Raw genomic sequence first — 23,541 nt, forward strand, 5'->3', positions numbered from 1 at the left:
TTGAATACAAGGTCAGTCAAGTGGGCAGCGAAATGAGTGCCTTTTAGGGGTCGAAACAGTTTTATCAGTCTGATTGAGGTCTCTCCAAAGCATGTGTTCTAAACTCAACAACCGCCTCTTCAGGTTTCGAAAAACATTGACTGAGAGCTTAGACGTTTATTTATTTGCTACGAACGAGGATAAAAAGCAATGATTCAGTGGCAATCGGGACTATACGGCGCATGACTCATGAAATCGTTGTTTCGAGTGCTCAAAAATGCAGTTGTTTCATTCGATGTGTGAGAACTCGCATTGTCGTGGTGAAGAGTGATCCGTCTTCAGCGATTGGTTTTCAATATTTCTTCAAAGACAAATGACAAACTTATGATTGTATACCACTCAGTACAGTCCCAGTGGCATGGTTGCGATATGTCCAGCTTTTCTGAAAAAAAAACAGACAACTATTTGCTGGAAAGTGCTTCGAACAACTTTTTTGGATTCAACTCACTTTCTAACAGCCATACTCTCGACTACTGTTTACTTTTGGGCTCATACACGTATATTTATGTTTCATCACCTCTTGGGTATTATATACATACATATTTCGTATCCGCGATCTTACTTTTTTAACATTTCTCTAGGTCAATCGACATTAGCTCTTATTAGATCGATCGACAAACTGTGTGGAATCCATAGGTCAAACGTTCATGAAATATTAAATATATGCTGGTCCCACTACTGCCCATAGTTGTCTCAATAAGATAAGTCGCATGACGATCCTACGCACAGCATTACTAGTTTCCCAAATAATAACTGATTTTTGACGACCTACTCGGAATTCGTTTTGGAGTGAGCTACGACCTTGATTGAATTTACCATACCTTCGATAAACACTGGTTTGTAATAAAGCTTCGTCGTCAAAAGTTGAATTAAATTCATCGATGCCCTCCTGATGAGTTAATCCAAGCCAAAAGTTGTCAAAATGAATTGAAATTGATCGATCCAAAGGAAATTCTTATAACTACTGATCGAATTTAACTGACTGTCCAAAATAATTTTTAAATCTTTTAACATATTTTAGTACAAATGTTTATTGTGGCCTTTAAAGTAGTCTCCTGAGCCAATACTAGATTGTTGGACAGTTTTCTATTCAAAAAAAGACATCCCGCCACCAGTAGTATAAGTTTCTCAAAACACTAACCAAAATGTGACAAATCGATTGATAAAAGATATTGAGGGACTCTGTTATCGCTCTGATGTCGACATGAGACATATTATCGATACTTTCACGATCTTCAATAACCTCTTTCTTTTAAAATTTAGTTAAGCTTTAAAATTGTGTCTCAAATTTCGAGCCGAGTCTATTGCTCCAAGCGATCAGGAAATCGGCTGAGATAGGTAACAATACAGGAAATCACATGTCTATAGTCAAGCAGCAAATAATCTCACATCGCATTACTTCGGAGTATGTTCATGAGATTGCCAAAAATACCAACCGCCTGGCTACCAAACTAGGACGGGAAATATGGAAAGCACTAAAAACTAAATGAAATTTCTGAAAGGGCGAGAGAGAATAGCACCAAAGAAGAACACACATGCCTTTACTCACACCCTCTCAAAAGATTTGCAGGACGGTTCTTGGTCTTATGACATGTTACAACCTACTGGTATCACATGCGAACTGCAAGGGCATAAGTAACAGCGATACATGTAGAAAGTGTGGTGAAGTAGGTATGAGAGAGACGGCGGAACACCGACTATGTTTCTGTCCAGACTTATCTAGAACTCGTCTCAGATACCTAGGAGCTTCGCGGTTTAAGTGACTGGGTGAAGTATAAAAAGTTGATCTCAAGTCACATTTAAAGTTCGGAAGAAGCATTTACGTCCAGTATGACGAATACTTCAGTACGAATTAAACTGTACCTCCATCTGGCATTACAAAAAATGTGTTTGGCCAAGTAAGGCTTGATAGCCCGCCAGTATAATACAATCTAACCTAATCTAACCTTCGAGTTTTCCATCAAGAAGATCGATTCAGATCTGTTAAGTTCCCGTATCAAATTGCTCTCTCTGTCCTCATCTACTTACCACAAGATATCGATCTCATACTGCAGTTCCTCACATGATCCGAAAATCTTTGCCTACAAAATATTTTTAAAAAAATTCTCAGAAAACCCATTTCTTGTACACACCTTAGCAAAGATATATATTACTTTTTGGCATATTTAAATTATCTCACCGAATTTGTCTAGGCAAGTTTTGTAATAAAGGGCAGGGCAACGCCTTTCTACATGCCGCTCCAAATAAATAATTAAAAAATAAAAACAAAAACTACAAACACAACAAAGTTCACACCTCGTCGCACTCGCTGATAGGCGTAACTAACTAGTAAAGCCTTTTTCGGCGAGTTTTTTCCGCCAAAATTCATGCAAGCGCTCGCATGAATGTCTCATATTAGAAATGTGTATATTTACACATATATTTACACATATTTACTTATACCTACATTTTACATAGGTACGTATGTATGTACTTATATCAGTATATATATTTATGCCTGTCATTTGCCACAGCTGTTGGCAATTAAATCCGAGTTAACTGCCACACTCTCTGCACATGAAAATAAACCGTAAAATCGACGGCTTTGAAAGTGTGAAAAAATCGAAAAGACTGAGCAAAATAGTGAAAAATTAGAAAAGGAAGACAAGTAGAAAAAGTCATAAAATTCAATTAATTCGCAGACATCACAAGCAAGCGATCAGCGTAGAGCAAAAATGGGCTGCAAAGCGAGGGGTGATATTTAAGCTAAGGACTGCGGATAAAAGAAAGAAGTTTGATGGCAACATTATGTATTAATTTTTTTTATTTATTTATTTATTACTTTTCTATAAATATCTATACAGTTGTATATATATATTTTTTTTCTAATTTCCTAGCATAATTTGTAGGCGCGTTAAACGTCTATTATGTAATTGCGCGCAACGTCAAGCAGAAGAATGGCGGGAATGTCTTTTATCGAAGCCGCCGTATAATTCTTTCCGCATTCATTGGCCTAAAGAGGCCTTTGCGTGCTCATTTCTATTAACTTTTTTAACATTTTTAGTATTGTTTTTGTTTTATTTTAGAATATTTTAGATATAGAAGCTTAAACGTTGCTTTGTCTCTTGAGTACATCTATTATTTCAACAAAGAAAAAGGAATAAAAAAGATATTAAATTAGATTCTTCATCATATGCAGAATTTAGTCAGAACTTAAGCTTTATTATGGCCAAAATTTATTTACAAAAGGGCACTGCGAAGGTAGTTAAGTTTTCGAAGCGATAAAATGTATTCTTTTAGAATCATTTATCTTACTTTTTTTACAATAAATTGGCATTTTTTCATAGTTTTTATTTTTCGTTTAACTTCTCAACTGATTACATTTTTTTACATTATATCTAAAAATAGTTTACTACGGTCTGTTACACAAAATTAGTCTCTTTACATCTTCAGGTATTCCCTTATGCCTGAGCGCCTGAAGCCAGAATCTGTCTGTCACATTTTTGAAATCAAGCTGTTGCTGCCTATAAGTATACTTTTCTGACTAACAACTTAACGAAATAGTCAGAAGGACATTAAAAACAAAGCATAGATGAATTAGAATTTAAAGATAACCTATATATGGGTTATATGATACAATAAAAGGTGATTCCAATTACAAAACTCATGTTTTTGCGAAAAGTGAAAGTGACTTCAACTACAAAATTCAGTCATCCTAAACGTTCCAAGTAAGACTAAACCCCGAATTCGTTACAAGAGATCAATCAGATTTAAGATTTTTGTGAAAAATGAAAATTCACTAAATTCAGTCAACCGAAATTTTTGAGCAAAGGCTGCAGCTTACTCCCTTTCCTGAAATCTGCTGTATTCTTATTTCATCTCCTCTCTCAACAAAAATTTGTTTAACCACAGCCTTCCCCTGTCTGAGTCACTCAAGCGTGCGCTGAACTTCAATCGCGCTTCTAACGAATACTCCATCTCAGCTACTTAAACAGTTCTTTTTAGCGTTTTTTATTTTATTTAAGCTTTTTGTTTGCCATTTTTTCGTACAAAATTTATTACATCACGATTTTTGCGTTATGCTTTGTTATATTCCGCACTTTTTTCGCCTATTTTTTGTTAAACCCGCATTCTAGTTTCCATTTAGTGCACGAGACGCCACTTTTTATGGAGGCCTGTGCTCTTTGAAACAAAAAAACTTAATATTTTTTTGTTTTTATGCCTTTGTTGTTGTCTTATTACAGTTGTTGTCGGCTATTGCTGTTAAACTTGCTACTTTTTGTTGACCTAAGCGCTTTTCGGTTATAACATTTGTTATTCGTTTGTCTGTATATATATATATACATACATATATATATATACGCATGTTGGTATGTATGTATGTACATGCATGTATGTATGTATTTGCTGTGTTTTGACTTTTTCAGTTTTTGCTTCGGTCTTTTTGCTTTAAGCCCGCCACTTTCACGGGTTTTGTATACCTCATACGTTCCTTATACAATTATTCCCGCTGATGTTTCAAATTCATTCAAAAGCAGCTGGGCTTCCTGGAAAATAATTTCGCTTACCGCACAGCTGTCCAAAAAATAGCATTTAATTTCTGTTTTTATTCATGAAAGCCTTCGTTCAGGCATCTAGCACTTTATAATTTTTGAGTTATTCACACGTGCAGCGTCTAATAAGTGCCAGATAAATACATACATTTGTACATATATATGTATATACTCGTATATGTATTTGAGTGTGAGCTTGTGCTTATAATTATTGGATATTTATGACGTCTTACGCGCTCGCGCTCTCATTATCTTCCACTTAGATTTACCTTTTTAATCTATTTGGTGAATCTTTCGGATTTTGGCGGATTTGATTTGTTGAGTTCTTCTCCGATTTTGTGGAAGTCGTTAATTTTATTATTTATTATGCACCAAAAAGCTTCTAAGTTTTGCTTTGAAAACAGTTTTATTGCAATTTAACACATTGACTGTCAAGCGGTTTGAAAACACTGAAACACTTTTCATAAGCAATTTTTCGGATGGTCTTCAGCGAATTTTGTTTTATCTCCTCAATCGAATGAAAACGGTTCGGGTAAGAATTCGTTGCATACCCAAATTATCCACCAAAATCGGACTTGCGAGAGATGTCAATCTCTCTTGCCATCTCTCTAACACTTGCCTAACGATTTTCAAGCACCATATCCTTCACATTTTTATAATGTCCATTAGTTGAAGAGGTCGAAGGTCGCCCAGAACGAGTCTTCAACGATCTCTCGACCATCTTTAAAGGCTTCGTACCAATTGTAGGCTTGTGTATAGGTGTTTTTGATAAAACCGAATCACAGTAAGCCTTTCCCAACATTTGCAATGATTCCGCACAAGAAATTCGATTAAAAATACAAAATTTGAGACAAATTCTTTTTTCGATATTTGACACAGTACTTAAGGACAGTCCTATCAACTTAACAAAATACATCTTAACTAGAATTAAAAATATTCCTTAAGTTTAAACCAGACACTGCTTCCGTTCACAATTCACGGTAGAATAAAGTTACTCAATTAGGCGCAATTCAGTCAACAGTAGGACCATTGTGCTCCCAAGATGTGGCCAATTGCTAAACTGGAGCAACTCAGTGGATTTGACAAAGTTTTTTATTTTTTGCTACGCTGACTGTTGACCAATATTCTTTAAGTTGAAACAATGGTAACCGCGGAAGTTATCCCATCTCAGTTGACTGTAAGCTGGGCACTCTAGCGTCTAACCATCTTCCAGGCATGTTCCTCATTCTGTCGATTTTACGAGTAAGAATTTTGGATGACCTAAAATGTCTGAAAGACTCCCTAGATCAACTTAGTCGTACGCCGAATATAAGCCGTGCTATTTTTCTTATAAGAAGAGTCATTTAACCAGGAAAGGTACTCAACTACTTTGCCGCACACAGCACATTTCAAACTCTCTCAGTAAATCTACAGTCACACACCAGATTTTGAACTCTTCCAGTAAGTCTAGAGAGAAATCTTTACTCTGATGGCTATGTCTATGAAATAGAAATTCACCTGCATCTGCTTATGTGCCGTGTGGCAAGTGTTATGCGTGGCACTTCATTTAGAAAATAAAAAGCAAAAGTTTGTAGTCATATTTAATATTTTTGGTAACAAAATATCGCGCGCTGGGAACACCCGCCGTGCGCCGCCGAATGCCAATTGAGCAATAAAATTTCGCCGAATATAATTAACTGATTGCGCGTAATGCACCGCATGTGGTTAAAGCGACAGCTGCTACGCGCCACAAGGCGCAACGCGCAACAACGGCGGGAGGGAAAAGCGTAGACACATATGCCAGCCTCTAAGCGCAGTGGGGCAACGCTGGCTGGCGTTTTTCTGCTATGCCACAGCTACGCGCTTGTAAGCCGACCGCTGGAGATTTAGGCCGAAAGTGGGTTAAACGCTGAGGGAAGACAAATTGCAAATTAACGGCAATTAATTGAGTTGTACGCGCGGCAACAGGTCGCCGCGGATATTTCTTGAATTCGTCGGTGAAAAATATAAATTTAACTAAATGGAAATGCAACACTGTGGCTGTCAAAAGCAAATGTCAAAATTTATTATTTTTACAAATTCGTGCAACTATTTATATAAGTGTATTTTCTCCTGCCACACCAACAACAAATAGCAAATGTGCCTTGTCAACGATTGAAAATATGTTTCGCCACGAACAAAAACAACAAATGCTTTCAATTAAATATAGAATAACATAAACAGTGCAAGAATTAAAAATGACAGCGCTTGTCAAGCGAACTGTCAGCGTGACATTTATCGCTGATAGCAAACAACAGTTATGCGGCACGCGAACGCGCGCCACTTCCGCAAAGCAACAACAGAAACAAATACAAAAACAACGCGACAAACGAAAATCTACGAAATGCCACCGCCTCCTTCAGCAAATGGCGTATTTAGTGCGACCTTTGCTGTTGCTTTTCTGCCTGCTACATGCCGCGCAACATATGCGTTGCGTCCACATGTTGACAGATGACAGCGCATCCAGTGCCAATCAGTTGCTCTCGTTTGTGGAGAGTACAGTGAAACCTGTAAATAATAGTGTTAGTAGTGTAAATAGTGTAAGTCATAGCCGAAGTGGCGTAAGTGTTGACAATGAGAGTGTACAAAATGATGTTGCTGCAACAATGTTGCCCGCAACATCGCCACCAACCAAACGAAAGCTGCGACGCAAGTACGCCACGAAGATGCAAAATCAAACAGAACGAGCATTGGGGTCAACAACGATTTCGCAGCGTTACAAAGGAAAACGGCGAAAAGTGTTGCTGCCGCGCGGCCAACCGAATGCAACCGTGCAGGCAACACGCAACATGTCTGCTGGTGCGGTGCAACGGTTGAATGCGGAAAATATACCAAAGAATGTGCGAAAGCCACAAACGCTGCAGGAGCGGCAAAGGCAACGGCAGCAACAAAAACAACAACAACAGCAGCAACAAAGACAACAAACTCAACAGTCCGTGCAGCAGCAACGACAATTGCAGCGACCTGATGAGTTGAAGCGGCATAATAAGGATGTAGCTCAACAACAACAAACGAAATTCATACAACAACAACAGCAACAAACACTTCAACCTGACCAACAACCACACCGATTGCTGCTCACACAGCAGCAACAACAATTCTCATATAATCCACGTGAAGGCCACTATTACCAACAGCAACAAAGGCAACAACAACAGCAGCGATTGCAACAACAAGTTCACGTGCCACCAACTTCGCACTTACAAAAGCAATACCATTTCATACCGCAACCAGACACACCAGCCACCACCCTACGCATCAGCACGTCCATCGATCATCATCATCATCAGCAAATCACAACGAATACAACAACTACAATACGACAACATATCCAGCAGCAGGCACCACAAGGTCCTCCAAACGAACATCGTTATGAACATAGACAACAACAGCAGCAACAGCAACAACAACATACTGTTAGCAATTCAAGCAGCATAACGTCTAGACATCAACATACCCATCAGCAACAACCGCAGAGCCAGCAACACACTGTCTACGACACCACAACGATACAGAATCGTCAAGATCACGTCGTCGTCCAGGGCAACACGGACATCGTGGTGTATCGCAATATTGGCACGTTGCCATGCCCACCGAGCGTGCGTTTGGTACCGCATCGCTTCATACCGGTGCATCCGCAGCAGCGCACAAGGCCAAGGGGTAAGTGAAAGGCGGTCTCACTGCATTGAAATGCAGTGTTGCATCTTGGAGCAATATTTTACATTGTAATTACATGAGATGTATAGATATGAGGGACTCCAGAAGTGCAGAGTGTAAAATTTTATAGTTCGAATTTCGTTTTTTCAAAGGAATCTGCAATTACTACCAGTCTATTTTTCCCAAAAATGGCAATAGTTATGTTATTCCTTGAAATCACTGCTTATTCTTATATAAAATATATTTTTTATTTGAAGAAACTTTCTGAAAATCTGAATCGACCGCATGATATGTTAAATGTTCCTTCCTATTTAGAGCTTTTCATATTTATTTATAGTTATTTGTGAAAGAAGTGTAGAGAAAAAGACTCAGGTGAAAAGTGTTTTAGTTCAATGCAAAATTTCAGTTTTGAAGGGAATCCCAAACTATTACGTCTCAAACATGACACACCTTGAAATTATTATTAGAAACAGCTTTTCTTTTCTATTTGGGATAGCCTCGTGGAGAACTGTATCGCATTACGCTCTACTTTGATGGAACGTATTCTACTTGTTAAGCGGTATTTTACTGTACACTATATTTATGTACATGTATGCAAGTCTACTAGAGGACTAAGATTCATTCTTTTGCCACTAAGTGTCAAAACGGTTGTTTATAGCGACACAAAGTCTACTGCACTAATCACACTTTCTTTAAATGAAATCTTATTAATTTTCAACGACAGAATCAGCACGCTTACCGCTAGTTAATTGAATCTTTCGCGTTTATAATCCATATTGATTGTGGTTACCCTCCAGATCCAGTGTAAGTCAGCAGTAAAAGAAAGTCATTAGGAAATCATATGGTTTTTAGATCACGTGTCACTTTTTATTGAAGAGTGAAATTCGACTGTAGTTTTATAGCGCTTGCCACGCGCCGCAGAAAATGAAATCAAAACCGAAAATTGTGGCATGAGCAGCACACTCGTGGCAGAAGACGGATCAGAAGATGGATCACACAGAGCTGAATAAAGATTTTATTATATATATATGTTTGTAAGTATGTATGTATATATGTGTGTATACATATGTACAGACGATGGGCGTTGGCGTAGATGTTGCGGTTAGGTTTGTGGAGGCAGCTAAGACAGCTTAGAAGATAAACCAATCTTTGAAAGAGTATTAGTAGTAGAATAGTAAGAGATTTAGTCATAAATATATATACATATACACGTACATATATATGTACATACATTTGTCTATTGGGATATATAAATATATATAACTAAGAACTTCAATTGGAATATCTGGAATATCCAAAGAAAGTGCCCAACCATAAGTACTATAATATCTGTCCGCCTGTACAAGTATGTATATGCAAACTCAGTTTTTGAGATATCGATCTAAAGTTCTGAATACGTACTTTTATACTCAAGAAGCTGCTCCTCTGTCGAAATCGTTTATATCGGACCACTATAGGATATAGCTACCATACAAACTAGTCGAACCACATCAAGTTCTTGTAGGCAAAACTCTTTGATTTGACGATATATCTTCACAGAATTTTTCATGACTTCTTGTCCAAAGAAAAAGCACTATCTCCGAAAAAAATGTCCAAAGCGAACCACTATAGCATATAACTACCATACAGACATACCGATCAAAATCAAGTCTTTGTATGGAACACTTTTTTATTTGACAAGACATTTGCACGAAAGTCGGCACGAACTATTTTCTGAAGGAAAGCTATAATCTGCTATGAATTTGTTCAGAACGGACTACTATAACATATCGCTGCCATACAAACTAGCCTTATAAAATATTGACCTTGTATGGAAAACTTTTTAATTTGACGAGATATCTTCACAAAATTCGACATACAATATTTTCCAGACAACGCTAAAATCTATAAAGAAATTATTCAGATCAGACCACTGTAACATATAACTGCCATACAAACAGACCCATCAAAATGAAGTTCTTGTATGGAAAGCTCTTTGATTTGACGAGATATCTTCACAAAATTTGGCATGACCTATTGTACAAAGAAAAGACACTATCTCCGAAAAAATTGATCAGATCGAACCACTAAAGCATATAACATTCATACAGACATATCGATCAAAATGAAGTTCTCATATGGAATATATTGTATTTAGGTTGTTTTGATTTATTTTCTCAGCTTTATTGAGGTTATTTATGACTATCTGCATTTCCTTTATAAATCTTGAATAAATGTTGAGGATATACTTCAAACATATGATAATATTCATCGCACATTAGATTTGACATTTGTTTGAAACTCAATACAGAAGATACTCTAGACAAACAGCGCGCTTTTCAGCTTGGGAGGGCCGTCATTTGTCAGTGCGCTGAGTGAAAATTATTAATAGTTTGAGAAGCACAAATTAAGAAAATGCTTGGGAAAATATTCGGAAGATTAGGCTACATTTATACATTCGTATAAAACATACCAACAAACAAAAATTTTTATTGACATTTAGTATGCTCATAAATATGCATGTCCGTCCATCCATATGATATTTGACTACTTTATATTTATGTTATATTAATCTCATTTGCATATACATACACCGTTATATATACAGCTATGTAAATTTGTAGTGAAAATTTCGTAATTGAAGCCGCGCTTTATTCTCTATCGTAAGCTGAGGGCTCAATATTACAACAACAACAACTGAAATATGCATTCATATTTCGTAAAAAATGCAGCTTGTCGGCTTCGGCTGACTTAACTGCTTATCTGCGCAAAGCCCTCATTAGCAGCACTATCGGGGTATTAAATTTTTTATTAAGTGTCTTAATGTGTCGTTGTCTGAAGTGTAATTAAATAGAAAATTCATTGTTTCTGCCTTTGACCCATAAAATCAAGTCTTTCGATAGAGTCATTGTTATAAAAAATTAAAATATTTTTTATTTACTTTATTATTAAGTAAATAGTACAAAGATCGATAATTGTAAAACCAAACAAACAAGCTACTGGAATATATTCGCCTGCTTAGATAAAAAGCGCTGTGGTTGAAACCTATTTGAAATACCTGTTGAAGACAGACCGCTTGGATTACATACGTACAATGCAAACAAAATCGCTCTCTTCTTGCTAAACTCTCTCATTTTAATGCTTCGGTCAAGAGCGCTGTAGTTGGCTTCTTGTTGAAACGTCAATCGAAGGCAGAAGCTGCAGGCTGAAGTCCAACGGCAACAAGCTGATTTGACTTTAACTGTGTTACGAAGCTGCCTTTATTTCGCTATGTCTGAATTTGGCATTATCGCTTAACTTAAACTGCTGCCATCAGGATAGGGAGTTCGAAGTGTTTGAGGCTGTTTTTTTTTAGGTCGTAAGGAGGGTTTTAAATGCTCTCGCACCATATAGGGATCGTCATCCTACGTGAGTGGTGCAGCCACTAAAACACTCCCCCCTTCTATCATGGAATTTTTTCCCCTACCTCGGGACCGCTTTCGCATTACTTTGAGGCTTTAAACATGGATGCTCCCTATCTTGTGACTTTTTCAATCTATTGCTGAAGGAAATAATGCGAGTTGCAGAGCTAAGGAGAAAAGTGCTATTTTCTGTAAGAGTGTAGGCCGATGATATTGACATCATTGTCCTCAACACCCGCACCATTAGTTCTGCTGTCTCCAGAAAGGATAAGCAATCGAAGTGTATGGGTCTGATTGTGAACGGAGGCAAGACAAAATACCTCCTGTCATCAAACAAACAGTTGTCGCATTCGCGATTTGGCTGACACCTCACTGTTGACAGATATTTTGAAGGTGTTTCTTTTGCTTTCTCTTATTCCATCAGTATATTACTCGTATTATTTGATATAGACTACTTCTCGAGATAACAAAAATATGTGAAGGAGACGAATAGTGCTGAAAAAAGTAGTCCTGCATTTATGTGCATGCTTTCATGTTCTTTCGTAGCTTTAAATTCGAAGCAAAGTCTAAAATAAAGCTTAAAATCACGTCTAATCACTTATTTGTCCAAGTCTTAGCCACTATTTATGTTATTAATGGAAAATTTTGAATTTATGACTTTTAATTTTCGGCTGACCGTTTGCATAAGATGCATTACTGCACTCAGTGTGCAACTGTGCAGCGATTTTCGGGCATTTTTCAACACCTGTTTATCGCTTTTTCGTAAACTTCAAAACAATTTGCTAAACTCATAAATTATAATTATGAGCAAAAAGTGGTAAAAGTCTGGTCGAAATTATGATATCGTTCATCAGCTGTAACTACAAAAGTGCATAAATAAATTAGGCGCTAAAACCAAAGTCGAACAGTAGACTGCCAGAGTTGCCAAGAGTGGGAAAGCGGCAAGTTATGTTTTCAAAACAATTTTTTATTTATATATTTACACAAAAAGGAAATTTATGATGGCATAACAGACACGCAACATATATAATATAAATAGTACAACATGTATATATGGTGTGTACAACAAAATAGTCTCGGGATATATACATGAAAATGGTGATTTAAGGCAGCGCATGCGGTGATTTCCAAAAGGCGTAACAAAGAAAACAAGTTAGGCATTAAGAAACACACATTTTTTTAGAATTTTGTATGAAAACTTTTCCTTTTTTTTATACGTAACGGCATATGTAAAATTGGCTGCAGTTTGAGCGCTTGCAACATGTGCTTGCCACGCGTGAAACGAGTTCTACACCTTTGACGGCATATTTGGCTATAAAAAATAGAAAAAAATTCATTTGCAAAGTAAAAACAAATACAAAAAAATCAAAAAAAAAATTGTAAAAAAAAATTATTTTTTTCTATAAAAATGTACTTTGATAAAGCAACAAAATGTGTGAAAATTAAAATAAAGAAATAAAAAAATTCAGAAATTGACAACCAAGTGTGTAAGCAACACACAACGCTCCGCAGCGCTTTATTTACATACAAATCAAACATATATACATACATATGTATCTATCACACTTGTGTTAAGTAGGTGACTTTTGTCGAAAACGAAAACTGTGGCAGCATTGTGGGCGACAATCGCGCACGAAATATCCGCTTTTTACGCCTTGCGAAAGTGGCCGCAAAAAAAAAAACAAAAACTGTAAATGAAAACTTACTCGGGCGCGAAACGTTCAATCAACTCTCTTGACACAACCCACTTGCTTGTCACTTGACGATTTTTTTAGGTTATGTGCCGCGCGGGTGTGATACTCGTTTGCTAACTTCATTTGTCAATAGAGAATTAAATATTGCACTCAATGAGAAAATTAATTGAATATTTACTAGGTATAAATTATCGCGGTAGCTTTTGAAAACCGTTTGCTAATAAAGAAACCTGGAGTCTGTTATTTCACGAGAAAATCATAGAAACAGAACAGAGTTTTCTTTGACACATACCATGGAACGTCTCCGCTGTTCATTCTATTAGATATTGCTACTATTATTTAAGACCTTTTATGTTTCCTACTGCAATTTTATTTGGGAAATGAAGAGAGCAGTTGTCTTAGTGAAGGAAACCGTCGAATTCTTCCAAATTAGAGAAGGAAACTTCAAGGAATCCAATTTTTTACTTATTTCCAGTGTTTTGAAGATACTTATAGGTTTGAGATTTCGGAAATATCGAAAAGTGTTCCCGAAATACAGCTACTTTGAAACCTAGAGTATCAGAATATCGGTGTTTTGAAAACATAATTTCAAAAAATCGGGAAGAAATCCCGGAACATACATACATACTTTAAAACAAGACTGTCAAAATAGGGGCGTTTTGAAAACATGATCCTGAAATTATAGATTTTTTTCGATGTAACAATCTCTTCAAAAATAACAACTTGGAGAACCAACTACATATTTTATACCGCAAACTGATATCAAAATCGTTGTTTCGAGATGTTTGAATTTCGGGATCCCGAAATCTCCTGTCACCATAGCTGTGAATTCAATGTCAATTACTTGAATATGAATAATTTTAGGATGAAACAAAATTTTTTTTAACAAACTCAAATACCGATGTCGTAGTCCCTATAAATCAAGAAAAAGGAAAGATATTTATAATTTTGAAATTTCGAAAATATCGGAAAATGATGCCGGATTACCGATACTTTGAAAGCTAAAATATCAAAATATCGGGTTTTTGAAAACATAATCCCGAAATTATAAATTTTTTTCTACGAAACAATCTCTGAAGTGCAAACTGCGAGACTAATTGAAAAAATTTGGGTCGAAACAACCACATACTCCGATGTCGTAGTCCCGAGAGTATGAAAATTAATTTCGGGATGCCGGCACTAAACAACTGCATATAAAAATTTCGAGTCGAAACAAATTTTTTTCCGCAAACTTAAATTCTGATGTTGAAGTTCCGAAAGTATAAAATTCTATTTATTATTCTATTTTTTCGGGATCCCGAAATCTCCTTTTTGCAGCATTGCCACTAATCATTTGAATATGAAAAAATTGGAAATAAACAAACTTGCAAGCTCAAACCCCGATGTCGTAGTCCGGAGGGTATGATATTCAATTTCGGGATCCCGAAATTTTTTTTGTATATATTTTTTCATATTTATATACCTTTATGGCAAATTTATAAAATTCGTATAACAATTTTCCATGCTCAACAACAAAAAAAAATATACGTTTTTCTTATATTTTATTAACTTATTTGTTTAAAATCTCATTCAATCTTCTTGAAAATGAACAATTTTGGGAAAAACTCAAAGTCGTAGTCCCGAAACATTTAACTGTAAATTTCGGGATCCCGAAATTTTATTACATTAATATTTTTGCATATAAATTAGCAAACAGTATTCTTACATTTTTTAGCTTTGTTTAAATTCCATACAGTAAACATTTGATCCCTCAATATTTTCGAGCATTTAATATAATAATTTTTTTCCTTTTCTTCCAGGTAAGTTCCATAAACTTGTGATTTCAAGGAAACCTAACACTTAAAGTAAATTAGCCTCACTGGTCAGCATCATGATCATCGCGTGAGTACTTTTATTCAATCAGTTGGCGTTTTGCATTACCAAATGTTTTGGTTATGCTCATAAACACCAATCTACTTGCTCTTCAAGTCCAGTCAAAGTGGCACTTGGAAAACAGCGCATTTCAGCCACTTTACAGCCGTTACCATTAAAGCTCGTTAGTATGTACATAAGTTCGTGTGTCTGTATGTGTATGTGTGTGTTTGCGCGCGTATTGTATTTCGTGCCGCCGTTTGTTTTGTCGCTTGATTGAAAAACAATATCGCCAGCATTTTATCTTTATTAACGACATGTTTTTAATTTAAACTGCGGCTATAAAATATTTAAACCAGCCTTTTCGATTGCGGGCATTTTTCTCCTCAGCCGCAGCCGCAGGCGCCGCCTCTCGCTTGCCGGGTACTTCGTTGCTGCTGTTGGGGGTGATTATTCGTTTTTTGGTAAGCGATCCGCGCAAAAGTGAATGTGTGAATGAAAATTCATTGCTCGCGCGCCGATCTGGCTTTTCACTTAGCTCACACGATCACGCGCCAACCTCACCGGTGGCCGCGGCGGCTTTGCGCTCGGTAGCCGTGTACGTTATTTGTTGTGATTGTTTTGAGCTGGCTTTGCCGTAATTTTGTGGTTTATTTTGTTGTTGTAATAGTTGTTTTTGGCCAGCTGTTGGCTGAGTTAATTGAAATTGAACTCATATTTGACAGGCGTAAAGTGCAAAATACTGATAAGGCCACTCATTTACGGTGCAGATCGGAGATTTGTGAAGCTTTCAAAGTCTTTAGACATTTATGTATCAACATATCAGCTTAATGGAGTAGTGGATCGGCGCTGTTGTAGCAAACTTGTTGCGCAAATTTTAATTTATTATTACGTGTAATAATTATGAAGTATTTATGTGTGTACATATGTCTTATCGGTTTGGCAATATGGCTTAGAATGTTGGAGTTGTGCGAGCTTTCATGATGAAGCTCAATGCAGACCGGGTTTCAGTGATACTACGCTGATAGCGGTGATCTGTAAGATCTTCCAGCTGGCATGTTATGGTGAATTTATACTCGAAGTGACTTCTGCGTTATCCTCCACGGCATGCGACAACAAAACGATTTGGAAGCCGAACCAGGAAGTTTGATATATTTTAATTCACCTAAATCTAGCGGATATAGCCTATTGACGGCGCTGCTCGAACCAAAGAATTTTAGAGACTCTCCAAATTTCTTTGGAATACTCCACAAGCCATGTTCTCCAATTCTGACCAGAAATTGTACTGCAATGGATTCAAATCTGAAGTTCCAGTCGGCCAAACATTTACTGCTATGAAACCAGAATTACTGCTTTTAATCCACTACTGGGAGGTTTTAGCTTTTTGTGCTGGAATACAATATTGTCCATCAAAAGAGTACTGCTTAACTGCTGTACCACGCCTTTTAAAACATCCCGCTGGTATACTTTTACTCCGGTTTTAACCGATTTTTGAGAGAAGTGAAGAAGTGTAACCCAATTTGCTTCAAGTTCAAATCGCTATATCCATTTCCCTTTGACATAATCTTCTGTTTCTCCGGAAGGTGCATGGCCGCGAAATTAGAGAATCTGGGTTCTTAACAGAACGCGTGTCTGAAAACTCGGATATCCTCACTTACTTTGACTTCATACCGGATCACTTGGATTCGCCAAATCCGATCTCTGGTGGCTCCTTCTCTACTCATATACCGGCGAGGTAGTCGTGGGTGGGAAGAAGCCGTTGGAGAAGAGGAACAATGAGCTTCTTTACGGATGTGTCAAAGCTTGGGGGAAGGTTGGTGGAGAGGTTTACTGTCGGGAGCTCTCTATCAACTCCAGTTTCAGACTTTCTGCCTACTGCAGGTTCTTCCAAACTGAGGGTGCCGCCATCAAGGTATGAATAGACTTACTTCAAAGAAGTGACCATTCACTCAGATAGCAGAGCGGCCATTCTAGCCTTGAACTCATTTACAGCGCGTTCAGGGTTAGTCGATGAGTGTCTAACCTCCCAATCAATAGCGTAAAATGTCTCTGTAATAAGTTTGCTATGGGTGCCAGGCCATAGCGAATCGCAGGTAAATTTAAATCTGATGAATAGCAAGAAAAGGCACCCTAGAACCGCTATTGGTAGAATGGGAGCAGGAGGAACCTTCATCGGTACTTGCGCAGTCGCAAAAGCCTTTTGGCCCAAGGGCGCAGGAAATCTAGTGATCTCTTTGTCCTCAGTAAAGCTAGCCTCTCCCTAGTTATGGGGTTTTTAACAGGCCATTGCGCTATTAGTGTCCATTCTGTAAGTGTGTGTTCAAACCAGTACCTCTCCTATAGGTAGTCGCCAAGTACAATCGGCTTTGTAGACACTAAAATTAATTAGCTACAAAATTTTCTCAAGGTTATTCGACACTAATTAGCCAAGTATTTACACATTTTGGGTGGAAATAAACAAAATTACTCACAAACACATTTGTTTTCATTTATTTGTTTATGTTTCCATAAGCTTACAACAAAAAAGGAAATAGGTTACAAAATCTAGTTCAATAATCCGTCAATAGTGTCAACAATGACATTTGAGAAATGTCACTCGCGCCTGTTATGTGTTGTTGTTATGGCAGTTTCGTGCACACCCACGACAAAAATCGATTACCAAACACATTTTGAATATGTGAAACGAAAAGCATTTGGCATTCAATGCAGGCGGCAACAGACAGTGTTATGTTGTAACTGCAACAGGCTTGAGCTGCGACATGTGGCACTACAAAAATACTAACAATTGTTGCTAATTGCCGTGGGTATACATATGTATGTAAATGGACAAAGCGTGGCGAGAATGTAACATAAATAAATAAATGGTAAAACACAGTTGTCACATTTCAACACAGCAAACACGCTATTTTACTCACAAAGTGTAGCCACAACACAAATTTACCAACAGCAAATATAGTTAATATTAAAAAAATTATAAATTGACAAGCGAAAAATTACTAATTGGGATTATGCGCTGTTAATGCGAAATTTGAATTTATTAAAGATTTTTCTATATTCTTTATGTAGGAGTATAGTGACTAAAATGTTGATGTGAAGTTTTAAGGCCTGTCATTGATGTACATTGCTGATCCCTAACTTCCTTTGTAATAAGAATCTAAATTTTGTCCCTGAATACACTTCCGCTTTCCTTAAATAGTTTTTGAAATAATGACATTACTAATCATACAAGCATATCCGTTTTTAACAAAATAATCGATCTGCGGCTTAATACCTAACTAATAAAAATCAATTAACTCTTGTTCACGGCTACATCACCCATCATAAGACCCAGCATTCTTTTTTGGATAAAATTCGACCGAATATACCACGTCCAGTGAAACGAATATAGCAGCCGTAGCTGAAAGTCTACACAAAGATCATGGAGAATCGATTCAGCGCAGTTCGCAGCAACTCCGACTGACGTATGGACTGACTTGTCGCATTTTATGTTGAGATCTTAAATTGAAAGCGTACAAGATACATCTTGTGCAAGAACTAAAATCGCTCAACTCTCTCAAGCGACATCACTTCACTCTATGAGCCCTTAAAAGTTTCAAAAAGATCAATGCGTATGTATCTGCGGCCAACATTTGAAAGAAATAATCTTCGAGAAATAAATGCCAAAGAAAGATTTTTCGAATGATAATAAACCTGCACATTAAATTTGAACTTTATTTGCCATTTCTCTAAAAAAAAAGTAGGAACCCACGAAATGGATCAAATAGAGTATCAGTCATTCATAAAGAATCATTACTGCATTGCCTAATTTCGGTTCATCGCGATGCCAATTGAAATGCCGTCACGTAATTCATGAGAAGTAGTCATCTTTCAAAATACCAGCGCTTTACAGGCATTTCAATAGGCTCTGCGGTCTCACTATCGATATCAAAAATGCACCATTGTTCCTCTGATGACATGCTTTTAATATTTTCTGCAGTTTTACATCCCATTAGATCATTCTGATTTCTTCCTCTTTCTTCCTCGCTCCTCCTCCAAAACAAACACCTATTTCTCTTTTTTCAGACAGATCTATTTCTGTGGGACGTGAACACAAAGATATTCGGAAGTTAAAAATAAAAGTCATATGAAACCCGACTAAACGTCGAGTATAAATGGCACTTATGTTGAAATCTTCGACCAAAGGCAGGTTCAGAAACTTTGCCATCAGAAAGCACTGGACTCTTCGCCGGTAAGGTTGCACCTTACGGTAAAACTGGACTCAATACCAATTATGACAATAAGGCTCCGCAGTACACAGTTACCGCATTCAATCTCAATTATGATTTACAGATTTCGTCTTAAAAAATTAGATTTATAAAATAATAAATAATTTCGAAACGATCTTTAATATAATACTAATTTCGAAACTTTGAAAATCCTAAAATTAATATAATGGGCATTAAAAAATCCGAAAGCTACCCAAATTATTAAAGTCTACACGGTAAACTAAAAAGGAAATAGGTTACAAAATCTAGTTGCATACACCATATGATCAAATTTGACCCGGACTGACAAAAAATAACTACATTTTAATGTATTGCGACACAAATCTTTATTATCGCTTAGAAGTAGGATCCTAAGACAATACAAAAACACGTTAACTTTTAATCAAATTTTCCAAATACGTACTTGTTATAGGTAAACCTCGGCTGGGACTGCCTTCAGTGTCTTCAGCGAATTTTTTTTCGTTTTCATCTAATTTCTGGAGCAGCATTCACTAAATTGTTGGACAGTTTCGACGTCATATTCATAAACTCACCATCTCGTCAACACTAATGGTTAATGTTGAATCCCCAGGATCTCTTTAAGATCTTAAGAATTAATATTGAATGACCAGGGTAGCTCTAATTGACGTCGTTTTCAATAATTGTGAATGTAGAGCCTCCAAGGTATCTTTAATCGATGTCGTTTTTGCAAAAGACTCAGGATTTTCGGCACGTGTGGTTTTGGTTCATGTCTAAAAAGTTAACCAATATGTCGTAAATCAATCCAAAAGAGATTTTGAGATCCAGGATCCTCTGCTATCTCTCAGCGCGTTGCTCAGACGAGAATTTCCAAGAAGTATTTCTTTGACTTTTGCGATTTTACCGTCATTAACAGAAGTGGATGGATGGGCGACATTCACTGAATGCTTTTTGAAACTCAAACTCTTGTGTTCGTGATCAAGTAGACTCCCCAAATCACTGCCTCAGCATTTCCAATGGTTTCGTAACCGTGATTCCATTGGGAACACAAAATTTCAGGCAAAGTACTTGCTAAAATTTATTTCCTTGATAAAAATTTGCAGACAAAATTTTCGGGTCGTTAGCAAATCGCCTATGGATCAAATTTCTCATGAACATTAAAAAAGGGTTTAAATTCAAAATTTTTTCATCAATTCTGGGTCAAAAATCAGATGGTATTAGATGTAGGAGGGGTCAAATTTGTAGCTCATATCATACTCTCGATCTCAGCTGCGACTAAATTTGCAAGTTCTAGTATAGAACTGTTTTATTATATCCAGTTAAAATTTATTATGTACAACTCGAGCAATCTGTAGTACATCCATTTAGTTGGAGATGCCTACAAGGCTGACTTCTTGAGAATATTTAGAGAGTGGGTCATAGATATAGAAATTATTATCGAATACTTGTTCATAAATACTAGTTTTTCCGACAGGGTACTTATAAGATTGATCGTAGTAGTGCGGGTGTTAAGCGCAATGACACCAAAATGTCAACGGCACACATTGCTATCAACCCGTCACTAACAAAGTGCTGCTGTGCTACCGCGTACTTTTTGATGAGGTGATGGCAAATCTAGTTTAGCAAAAAAAATTTAAATATGAAATGCAAATTAACAACGCCACAATTTAACAATTCATTTGTCAAATCCGTTATGCTTTACATCTACATAACACAAATACTAAGAAAAAACGCAAAAAATGCATTTAATAAATTACAATATTTGCAAATATTTTCACATTCTAAAAAATGTTTAACTTCAAACACATATTCGAAAATATTCCTTCACCGCAACAAGCGCACGGCATTTAGAAATTCCGCAACTGCCTCGCAGCGCGTTGAGTTGAACACACCTCAAATTAACGCAAAGTGTGCATTTTTACTTCAAAAAAAAATTTTGCATTTTGGTATTTTGAATCACTTGAATTTTTTTCGATTTTACTTTGCCTAGCGAAGCGATTGATTTGTTTGCTTGCGCGCTTGCTTGAAAGCTTGATTGGCTCTACGCTTGTTTGCGTTCGCTACACGAAGTGACTGCCTGGTTGACGGACTGACGGACTGACTGAGTGACTGAGCTGTCGTTTAATGCATGCCGGTGTGTGATTTTTTGGTATTTCCACTTCGCATTTACGGTTTTTTCTTTGCTGTTTGTTATGTGTGTTATTTTAACGCTTCTGGGTGATGGTAGCCTAGCTTGTGGCACGTTTAAAGTATGTGGTTTTTTCATGTCTTTCAATTCATATGTGCAACACACAAAACGATTTTGATATGCTAATTGCCGCTACATAGAAGTATATATGCCACAAAGTGCATATTGTGGTATGAATTTTGTGGATTTTGAGTGAATACGTACAGTCGCAGCGAAAAATGTGAGTACGAGTAGAAAATTTCCCTAGTGGAATAAACAGAAATGAATATTCCTATATTTAAATCAATATTATTCAGAATTATTCATTAATAGTGATCAGTTTCAAACCATACTTATATTAGAAATTGGATCGCCGGAAGGTGTATGGCTGTGAAAGTTGCCATCAGACTCAGAGACAGTCCGGATTTCTAAATGAACACTTGTCTGAACCCTCGGAAATCCTCAATCACTTTGACTTAATACCGTATCAAATGGATCTCTACACGTATACCGGCGAGGTAGTTATGGGTGGAAGAACCCGTTGGAAGAGAAGGGCAACAAATTTCTGCACGGATGGGTCAAAGCTTTGGGAAAAAGGTTGGTGGAGGGGTTTACTGTCAGGAGCTCTCTATCAACTCCAGTTTCAGACTTCCTGTGTATTTGAGTGCCTTCAATGCTGAGGTTCCATGGCTGGAAAGTGACAGTAGATTCACTGCTCCAGAGTACAGGCAACTTCAGAGAAGTGACCATTCGCTAAGATAGCAGAGCGGCGATACTAGTCTTGAACAGATTAACAGTGCGTTCAGGGCTGGTCAAAAGGTGCCTAACCTCGCTATCAATAGCATCAAATGTCTTTGTGATAACACTGCCCACAGCGGAATCGCAGGAAACTGTAAAACTGATGATCTAGCGAGAAAAGCAACCGTAGAATGGGAGCGGGTCATTACTCGCGTATCCTTTTGTAGTAACTAGATAGCTGAGTTTCGCGGAAACTTGGGCTTTTAATGGGTAAATGCCCTATAGGCGTCCATGTAATAAGGCTGGGAGCCCTACCAGGCGCTAAAGAAGATGAAACGAAAACAACTCAGCATTTCTCCTTGACTATCTCACGTTTGTAACGTCAAAACTTAAGCACTTGGGAGCGCATACCTTCAGACATCCCACTGAACTGGCGGTAATGAAAATTAAATGCCTATGCAAATTTTTTATTCACTACTAAGCGTTTTGCTAATTTGTTGGTTCGATCACAGCAGTTCTTCTTTTCTATGGCCTCACAAAGGACTGAAATTACTCCATTGAAACTGTTAATGTCGGTAACATCGAAGAAGTTATTGAAACAATGCTTGAAAAAGGGATAGCAGAGGATCCCAATCGATTCAACACATTTTAATTAATCTTTTTGGCATGAAGCAATGTTAGACTTGTACGAAAACTTGAATCTTTTGGAAACACGCCGTCGAGTAGAGATCGCAAAACAGGTGACTGATAACGTAGCCATATTCACCGAACGCATAGTTAGAGAGATTAAAGAAATTGTTCCAAGAATCCGGCGACTAGAGCTCCAAAAATGCGCCGACACCGAAAAAACTATGTCAAAGTCGATCAAAATCAAGTTGATACTCATTGATTTCTTTTATTGCCGTAGTGCGGTTCATCATAAAGCCATTCCATAAAGTCAAACGGTTAGTAAGGAATTCTACTCGGCTGTTTTAAGCAGTATACGTGAAGCAATTCGTTGCAAACGGTCGGATTTATGAGCAGAAATTTAACGATTTTTCAAACACGACAATGTGTAATGACATTCCGGGTCATGTGTACATCATCTCCTAATCAAAATGTGTAGAGATTCGAAAAAAAGTTCTAAGGTATTCATTTAGGATCAAGAAAATAATGAGAAATTGAAAAACAGATCTAAGGTATGAATTCCTAGGTATAAGTTTAGGATCTAGAAAGTAATGAAAACTAATAGTTGCAGCTGTA

General features: G+C 37.1%; 1 protein-coding gene across 7 annotated transcripts in view; it reads left to right on the plus strand.

Annotated features, from left to right (window-relative positions):
• The window catches only part of LOC105232483 (laminin subunit alpha-1), a 213,506-nt gene that overhangs the window by 142,743 nt on the left and 47,222 nt on the right, over positions 1–23,541 (plus strand). For 3 of the 7 annotated variants that reach the window (XM_049446858.1, XM_049446859.1, XM_049446860.1), the window contains exon 2: positions 6,685–8,249. The exons of the other annotated variants lie outside the window; for them this stretch is intronic. In XM_049446858.1, the coding sequence (XP_049302815.1) occupies positions 6,788–8,249 (1,462 nt within the window). In that variant the 5' untranslated portion in view covers positions 6,685–6,787. The remainder of the gene's footprint in view (positions 1–6,684; positions 8,250–23,541) is intronic. 7 annotated transcript variants of the gene reach the window in all.

Source organism: Bactrocera dorsalis, chromosome 1 (assembly GCF_023373825.1).
Source record: "Bactrocera dorsalis isolate Fly_Bdor chromosome 1, ASM2337382v1, whole genome shotgun sequence".
Lineage (NCBI taxonomy): Eukaryota > Metazoa > Arthropoda > Insecta > Diptera > Tephritidae > Bactrocera > Bactrocera dorsalis.